This window comes from Eufriesea mexicana, unplaced genomic scaffold (genome assembly GCF_001483705.2).
Source record: "Eufriesea mexicana isolate 0111107269 unplaced genomic scaffold, ASM148370v2 scaffold474474898, whole genome shotgun sequence".
NCBI lineage: Eukaryota > Metazoa > Arthropoda > Insecta > Hymenoptera > Apidae > Eufriesea > Eufriesea mexicana.
In genome coordinates, this window is record NW_016907983.1 from 278,353 (window position 1) to 288,144 (window position 9,792).

General features: G+C 43.2%; 1 protein-coding gene across 1 annotated transcript in view; it reads right to left on the reverse strand.

The window, feature by feature from the left end:
• Positions 1-5,342, reverse strand: part of dmrt99B (doublesex-Mab related 99B) — a 20,271-nt gene extending 14,929 nt beyond the window's left edge. The window contains exons 1-2 of the mRNA XM_017905909.1: positions 5,073-5,342; positions 3,685-4,036 (exon numbers count right to left, since the gene is read on the reverse strand). Coding sequence (XP_017761398.1) covers positions 3,685-4,036; positions 5,073-5,342 — 622 coding nt within the window. The remainder of the gene's footprint in view (positions 1-3,684; positions 4,037-5,072) is intronic.
• Between the last annotated feature and the right edge of the window lie 4,450 nt (positions 5,343-9,792).

The following is a 9,792-nucleotide window of genomic DNA, read 5'->3' on the forward strand; positions in this document are numbered from 1 at the left end:
CCTACACGATTCTTCGCACCTCGTCTCGGCTCATTTTAGTCTTTAGAATGCAAGCAAGATGGATGATGTATCCGCTCATTTTTGTTTGGTTCCTCCTTTTGGAATCTTCATAATTTTCTTTCCCTTTTTTTGTAGGAGATACGAAATTATTGGAATTGAGAATATGACAGATGAAGCTTCCTGTGGTATTATTATAAAATATACAGCAAAGACAATTAACTTCAACTTCTTCAACTTCAGTTGTAATTACTAACTAGACTCAAATGTTAATATTAGAACGAGTGAAACAGTCAAAATGACTGGTTTTTCTTTCTATAGTCATTGTAAGTATAAGTATTTCAGCGAAATTAATATTGATTTTTACTGAGATTTACACGTATTATGTTTAGGTAGATTTAACATTTACAGTGTGAGATCATATTTGGATAGCTATTTCAATGGACGACTAATGAGAATTTGATTGGTAGGAGGAGAAAGATACTTATATCTAATACAATGCATATGTATACACTGTTGTTAAGTTAATCTGAAAATTGAGTCAGTTTGAAGGGAGTAGAAACAGACTCCTCAACAAATAATGGTTATCAAACACGGTTATCAAAAGGTCTTCTAACTCATGCTGAATGTAATCTTAGTCCCTTAAATACGCCAGCACAATCTCAAACATTGTCTTTTGCAACAGATGCCCCCGTTGCTTTGACCAGCGAACGGTGACACGAAGACTGCAAAAAGTTTCTTCAGCATCGTAGTGGGAGACCCTTGAGCCGGAGGCTGTTCAACACGATATCATCAGGCTGTACCAGTAGCGGAGGAAGAGGAAACCGGGAACTGAGCGAAGAGCGGGATCGAGGGCGAGCGAAAACGTGCACGGTCGAGTGAAATAATTTCCTGGTGTCCTCAGCAGCCACGAAAGAGGAAGAACGGAAGCGAACTGGTCTTTCACAAAGTTTCTTGGACACTCGAAGAAGCTTCTACTGTGAGAAACTGCTGGATAATGGTCCCAGGGGTAGACGAAGGAGAGACCAAGTGATCCTTCGGGATAAAGGGTGTGCAGCGCGCGTACACACAAAAGGACGTTCTTCCGTTAGCGTGTGTACGACTCGGTACAAAGCGTATCCTCCTAATCTTCGAGGAGTCCTGCTGGAAAGACCAAATCTCCGCTGCGTCCTCCTTTCCCGAGTACTCACTCCGCGCGTGCTGCTCCGTTTTCCACATGTATGCAAAGTCAAGTTTTGAATACGAGAGAAAGGTCTGTGTGTTGGTCGAATCACCAACAGAGCGTATATGCAAAGCCATATTATAGATGTTTTTGGCGTATACAAACTGAATTTGTGTACATAATGTGTAGAGTTGGAGAGATGATTAGCGACAGGGTCAAGAGTACTCTTGATGCTTTCGAAATCCTTACTTTTAGGTTCTTGGTAGCACACGTTGGTATTGTATATTTTTTGTATTATGTTGATGATTAATATTAATTCCACGCGTATGTTAATATTTCTAGCGTTATATCTCACATAATCGCGGTACACGTATTCTGTGAGGTCTCTAATGTACATGCATTAACATTCGTTAAATTTTAAGATAATTAAAATACGCATAAAGCTTTAGAGACTGAAGCAATTCGGCATCTTCGTTAACAATAAAATTCTCTCTATTATCAACAGGGACCAATTTTGCAGTCAGAAAGGGATGTGTATACGTATAAATTCCAAGATCAATTTGAATAATTCAGCCTAGAATACAGAAGCAGAATCTCGTCTAGAAGATGTACAATACCATCTCATCGTCGAGACCCTCTCCAAAACCGACGAGGAAGAGAGCGAGAGTACATGAACCCTCTCCTAGCAACCTCAGGATCTTCGACCTAGCAAGAATACAGGAGACCATCGAACCAACCAACCAACCAGCCAACCAGTCGAGAATCCCCCGCGGTGGTAGGCACTGGCCCGAGAAATTCAATTACGGCTAAACTTCTCGACTGAAGACGCGCCTCGTCTGTACATACTACTGTAAGCACTCTGTTTCGAAGATCGAAGCAGAAGAGACATCCTGTGTGTACTCGCGACCCTTCTCCACCTTTCACAGAGAAAGGAGGGACTCCTGTGTGTCGGCCACGCGACGAAGGCGTAGGTGTAATTGAAACCGAGTGAAATCGAAGTTTCCACCCCCATGGCTGCTCCTTGCAAAGACAAGGGAAACGAGAAGAAACTGGAAGAAGTGATTTTTTGTCTGATGAAAAGATGGTAGACGATATTACCTGGTTCTGTTTTGGGTTAGATACTTACTTCTATCTGTTTCCTTTACACCCCTTCTTAAGAGTAAAGGAATTTATAGGGGATTAAAGAGTCTATTTGTTGAGAGATTTGGTATTTTGTTCTCTGAGATTCTTGCTCTTTTGTCTCTTCAATTTTTGTCTTTCATGGCCCACCGTGGTAATGATTGAAAATGTCATTTTGGAAAAATTATCACTTTTACTCGAATTAAAACAGAATAGCCAGAACCAACTATCAGAGTACATTTTTAAAACCAGCTTGTAGTTATCGCATTATAACTGTTGCAATCTTCATTTTGTTCAATTGACAAAATTTGCTTGTATAGTCTAAAGATGAATGAAAAATGTGAAACAGTCGAATCAAAAAGGCTTATGGTTTTTTTGAAAAAAATTCTCAAAGATGACTTCTTTCGCTACCCTAAAAATCATAGACCCCCTTAAACACCTCGAAGCATAGGACGCAGAAGGAAGGCTCGAACAAGCGAGTCTATGGCTATTTTCATGTTTTTCCGACAATTCCAGGAAACTGCGATAGGAGCAGTAAAAATGACACGCGTCTAAGAGTGAAACGTGCGTGAGAAAGGCAGAGAGCGTATGCGTTTAGCACGCTTGAGTTGTGTACGAGTGCCCATTGGGAACGTGCGTGAACATACGCGGTTAAATAGGGCAAGTGGCCAGAGACCATAATGTTAAGTAAATAATAGCCAAACTCCTGGCCCCTTATTATACCACTCAAAGCTAAAGTCTCGTACTCGTTAGTGGCGGCTTTTCTTCCTTTCTCTTTCACTCTCTTTCTCTCCTTTTTTAATTCTCTCCGCGCACGACCCTTCGTTCCTTTCTCGAGACTTCTTTCTCTTCTTACTGGCTCATTCTCACCCTCCATGAAGTGCACACGCGTGTTGTTCACCTTCCCATAAGAACGAAAAGCGTGCGCCACTCTCTCCCTGTTACCGTGGCCTGGCGAACGCGTCGCACGCGCGATTTCGACGATGACCCACCTGTTTGGTTTCAATAATCGCCGTTGTTATGCACGCATAAGATCGCGAAGGCAGTCGCACGAAGGTTTCCATCTTTCCGAACCTAATGGCGGTGAAAGCAGAGTGGCCACCAGATTTCTCGAAGTATCACTTAGCACCCAACTTATTTATTTCAAAAATACCCCTAGATATTAGTTGCACATTGTGCCGCTTCTGTCACAATTCCAACACTACTATCCTTCAGAATGTCATGAACAAACCTACATGCATCTTGCTATTGCTGTGATCCAAAATCCGAAGGACCTAACTATCAACTCCATTTCTTCTCTTCGAAATTACCTTCGAGAACGCTAGAAGTCGCAAGAGTCCTTAATGTTGATGCCGTGTTTCAATGTCAATTTACGCTTTGCAATTCCAATTTAGAATTCCACTTACCGGCAATTCCACCGACGATGGACTCCTGTTTCTCGATTTTAGGTTGCCGATATTCGTCCTGAGGAAGCCTCTTCCTCTGCAAGAGGCTGCAATCGGGCTGCTGGTGCTGGAGTTGCGTTTGGATGTGCGCGGCGGCAGCCGCGGCCGCGGCGGCTGCTGCCGCTGGAATTGCCAAGCCGGCTGGACTCGCTACGTGAGCCGGATGCGGGGGCGGACTACCAGCTGGCGTGGTGGCACTCGCTGCACCAGGCAATACGGGGGCGGTGGTGCAGCTGCCTGCATTGTACTGCAGTTGCAGGCCCAATTCGCGAGCTTCACTTTCCTCCTGGGCCTGTTGCCTCCGTAACGCGACCTGCAAACAGTTTCTCTCGTCAGTTCGCTGTTGGAAAGATACACTCGGATACGGAATTGCGATGGAGCTTCTGTCAGGGCTGGAATTGGGACACGGCAAATTGACTCGTTTGTGAAATGATGTCTCAGATTCCTTGAGACTTTTAATAAATTTTAAATTTCGAATCATTTTTTTAGAAGAAAGTAGTTAAGAAGGAAGAAATAGTGGAATACATGCATGGCGGAAACGGAGTTGCGAAGTTTAAAAGAGGTTAGGATTTTTGGAGTGGTGCCTTTATTAAATAACGAAGCTTCGAAGTTTAGTAGGTTGGTCATAGTAATTTTTAGCTTTCGTATAATGATACTGTCATGATGTGGGTATTAGGTTTACGATATGAGTAACGAGATAACCTAAGACGCAATACGGGAACGTCAAGCAGGTCTAGCGTTACCATTCGTCCGGAATCAAATTGCATGTTTGAAAATTCGTGACTCGTTGAAGACACTCTCGTAGTAACACTTAAGATCTAAAAGATCAACTTGTCATTAAGCTTCTATTACTTCCAACATTCACGAGAGGGTTCTAAACCCCTAAAATGAAATGTGACTATTGTAATTAAATCCTAATGATATTAAAACACATAAAACAATAAGAGAAACACGTCACATATCTCAAGAGGCGCTCTATGAAACTTACTTCTATTAAAATTACGTAATTGCTACACTTTCTCTCTCATCTTTGCTAATGAAAATATTATAGTAATATCAATTTAATATGAAGCGAATACTTCAGTTTTAAATACTATTTGAAAGCTAACAAGTCCCCATTGACGACATTTCAATATCCCCCACAATTTTCTTACTTCACGAGCCAATCGTTATCACGGACTATTAATTTTTAACAATCGATACTAATCGACACTAATAATAATGGTATAATTATGGTATATTATCCAAAGCAGATTAACTATTAGTCAACATTAATGCTTCACTATTTGTTCCCGTAATAAAATTAAGCAGCGACATTTATTCTATTAATATTTCGTAATGACAGTTACCTGGGCAGCCATGACACGTTGTCTCTCGGCGATTAGTGTACATTTCGCACACACGCAGTCCCGCCAACGACAGTATCGTTTGTGACCTTTCAACGCGGAAACAACCCCGTGGTTACGACATCTTGCACACTTCGGTGTCCTTTGATATCTCTCGGCACTGGCGCGAAGGAAAAACGCGGCTGGTAGCACGTGATGTTGCTGCTGTTGCTGCTGGTGTTGCATCAATTGACCCACGTCAACACCAAGACCGACACCCCGCGGCAACGACATTGTTTCAATAGGCAAGTAGTAGTAGAATCTACGTGATCAGTCAAAAATGTAGAAAAGAAACGAAAACCGATTGATCACTATGTGAACGAACAATGAAATGAACGATGGTCACGGATCGGTAAGCATCGTCGTTAAACTCACAATAAAAAAGCCTGATCACCGAGAATAGTCATTTTCGACCGAGCATAAAGCCCAGTACGCACTAACACGCGTCGCTGACATCCTAACACCGTCGGGAGGAAATCATTCACTACCGAAAATTTGTCATAACCTCTAACGTTTAACTTGCGATTGCATTACGAGGTTTCTTTCAGTCTGTTCTCTGCTGTTTCCAGGCTGTACACACTATGTCGTATATATCGAAGTCCTGGCCACGTCAATGGTTACACCGAAACGTTACTCGATAAAGGAAGACCACAGAGTTAAACGGTAGTCGGTTGTCACACGGGGTCTTCTTACTTCAACCGAAGAAATCACATTTAACGCTGTTCGGTAGAAACTCTCGAACCGGCACCGTATAGTGAACGGACGAGAGAGAACACGGGAGAGAGAGAGACGGGTATAGGGGAAAGAAAGAAGAAAGACGGAGGAAGTGGCGACGAGTACGGCGAAGAGAGAAAGCTTGATTGCTAGACACGCGCACGCGCCCACACTTCCGAAAGTTCACCGGCAGAGAACAGCGGCGGCACCACCGCTCGTACGGGTGTCGGGGTACGAAATGCGGAATCGCCCCGACTCCTTTCGTAGCACTCTCTCTCACTCTCCGGCATTGTCAACAATTGCAGCATCCCGGGAGAGTCGATTCAGGTAGCGTGGAGAGACAGAGAAGCGGTGGTGGTAGTGGTGTCGGCAGCAAAGAGGGAGCCGAAGGCGGACGGATAAGGAGGTGGGGGGCCATTGGCGTGGCGGAGGGGCGGATAGAAACCGAAGGGGGGTTTAAAATGTCGCGAGGGTAGAGAAAAAGGGAACGAGAGAAAGAGAGAAAGATAGATAGAGACAGAAACGGAAAGTGTGGAGGAAAAATGTGGAAGAAGGTGGAAAAGTGCACGGGGAGAGGGTATGGAACGGTACACTGATACGAAAAGAAACGAACGAGCACGAAAGGGACCGATGTTACGCGAAGAGAAATGCGTAGGAGCGAGACAGCGCGACAAAAGGAGAAAGAAGGAGCGAGAGGGGAAAGAGAGAAGGAATTTATCGGGGAGGGATAGGGCAGAAACTAACAGCCCCTCCACAGTTGCGCGAAATAAAACACTGTGCCACAGTGTTCCTCCCCAGGGCTTCGGCCAAACGCAAAGCCGCGCTTAGGCACGGCCACGCCCGCGCACCTACCCGATTGGCCGAACATGCTGTTCCACCAAGATGTTAAGAGTTTATATCTGGTTGGGGTGAAAGGGGGACATACCTAACCACGTACCCACCTACCTACTCACCCTCGATAAACTATGCGTACAGACGCGCGTATCAGACGTGTGTACTTCCTATCGTACTGGTGGAGGCAAAACGGACAAACACATTACTCTTTTATTTAAAACCCGTTCCAACGTAAAACACAATGGAGCGATGCTCAGACGTTTCTCTCTATGCTCCGCCTTTTGTTTCGTCCGGACTGTTTTTAACCATGCGCGCCTTCTTCGTCCCCTTCACAGAAGGAACATATCCTTTCTTTCTTCCTTTTTCCATTTTTCTTCTTTTTTCTATCCTTTTTTTTTTAATTCTTTCGCCTTTTTTCTCTTTCCTTTACCCCGATTCGCTTGGTCACGGTTGCTCGCCCGTCTCTTTTCTGCTTCTCTTTCCTTTTCCCTTTTTTGCTTTTCTTCTCCGTTCTTTTTTTTCAGATCCATCGAGTTCCACTCTCTGTGTAAACCACACGGGCCCGCAACGTCATAGCGACGAGCCTTTCTTGAATCATATTCTACAATGAGGTTTCAATGGGGGGAAGCCCTATTGTCGTTCACCAATGGCGACCGATTTTATAGTGATCTAATGTACAGATGTTATTTACTCCGCAATGAGAACGGAATAAAAGCTTTCTATGTATTAAGCATTCTGTGATTTGGATCCTGTATATCTCTCTGCTTACCTACCTACTCCTGCCTGTCTACGAGCGTTGCGTATAATAATACGCTCTGCCTTGTATACCGCGCACAATGGCACTATTACTTTTGACTTAATCATGCGAACGAAAGTAACTATATCGGTGTGCTTCGTAAGAACCAGTATTTACATGCAAATAATAGTTATTCCTAGCTACTTATGGCCGACCCTGTTACGTTACACGTAACCTAATATCGAAACGTAATATGCAACTACTAAATATCAGGTATCGTATTTGGAACTCTTTCATGTTTTGCGTTTCATTTTCCTTGTTTTCTTTTTTTCTCTCCGATATATCGTCGTATAGTTACATGGAAACAGTGACATGTGAACAAACAGCGTAAACATACGTTTATTTTCAAGTGATGTTATATGGATAGTGAATAGAAAATTGGTAGAACGAAAGTAATGAGTTTGACCGTTCTCTCCAGTGAATGGCACGTTTCAACGCGTTACGAACCGATTAATCCACGCTCGTGCGTCATTAGTGAGAACGCAATGACGGTTTGAGCAACATTAAAAGCCCGCACGCGAAACGGTATTCGTCGACGCCGTCGATCTACACCGACACGGACCATTTTTTACTCTGGCATATCAGCCACTCAAAGCGTACGTACGCGCCGATGGATAAATCAATAAACCAATAGCTATGGTAATGCACACCTGCTTTTAAAGTATCAGCCAACCCCTCTGCGCTCCCGTTTACGCGATTCGCGCAGTTATAAGCTGAACAAGATTTTCTGCTTCCGCGAATTATTACAAATTGCGATCTGTAAAATCGTCGAGACTATCGGGAGCCAATTTAATATTTAAATACCATCGATTGAATACCATCAAACATTCAACCCTTTTCACTCTGAGAAATTTTTTATTTCGTCGATCAGCAACCCCAATACACCTTTACATTAGCAAGCATTTCGAAAGAAAAAATTTCGTTTTGACTTTATTTATACGGTAAATTAATTTACTTATCTATCTTTTTAGACAAAAGTAAAGATAGCCATTATGGCACCAACAGAGTGCAAAGGATTAAGAAGCTTCACCGATGCTTTTAATTTTTCTGATTTATTTATTAATAATTTTTTAGTTTATCTATTTTCTTACAGATAGCTTTTTGTACGACGAAATCAAAGGTTACAAAATGTTCTCAGTTGTCTGAAGATAAAAAGGGACAATTCCTTCAAAGACTCTCCCACGATTCTTATGTCTTAACCTTAGAATGTTTCCAGATGTATCCGATTTGCCGGCAGTAGCAGGTACCTTCGGCTGTTTACATGGGGGAAAACGGGAAATCGAGATCAAAATCGCATCTGTATAGAGTTACAATGTTTGCCAACATCACGCAGATCGACAACACTGTGGGAACAACTGATTGAATCTCTGCTGATCGGATAAGATAGATTAGGTCGCTGTGTCAGAAAGCAAAGAGGCACAGGTACAAGACGGCTACAGGATCACGTCCTCTAATATTTGCGAAGGTGAATGGTCTACTATCGACAAAGAAGCAGTGAAAGAAAGTATTTTTCTTTCGATATCAAGGAACAGTTACCAAACAGGATTTTTCATCCATTAATTTTCTGTGAGGAAGAACATTCGCAGTCACTTTAACTCTCTGCACTGTTTAGCTTTGTCTCGTCGATAGAAAAAAGAAATAAGACTGAAATATAGCTTTCAGGTCACGGATCTATAACGTGCATGCTCACATCCCTCATAGAATCGAACAATAACGGACGAACCTGAACTATGTGACTACATTAATTTAGCTTTGCAATCCTACTGCAAGTTTGTCAAACTTCCCCTAGCTACTTTACATCAGTCGACTGGCGTAGTCTACGTCATAGGTACGAAATGCGCTAACTAGGTACTCATCGACGTCCACTACAGTGAGAGGCAACCGTGCTTAAACCAAAATTTAGCCAGGAGAACGAGAATAATAGGATAAGAAACGGAAAAATCAATGAAAACGTAGATTGCGAGCTTCCAGGGAACCGGTAAGCGTTCGCATTAAAGATAGAGAGGTATACGTAGAGGGTACGGTGTCGAATCGAGGGCGGCGTATGCAGAGGCGTATATTTCGACAGATCCATAGGTACGGATAGCATTCACCGCGGCACCGTCGCCGGATGAACCTGCGGTCTCACCGCGATCTACCGCGCCGGTGAAATACCGTATGACTTTTTGACGTGCTTTTAACAGATTGAATTGAAAATGGCTTCCACGGTGCCGATATATTCGCGAGGCCACATCCATACCCTGGAAACGACTGTACGAACGGACGGACGTGAGAGACGAGATATATAATCTTCTTCTTTTCTCTCTCTCTCTCTCTCTCTCTCTCTCTCTCTCTCTCTCT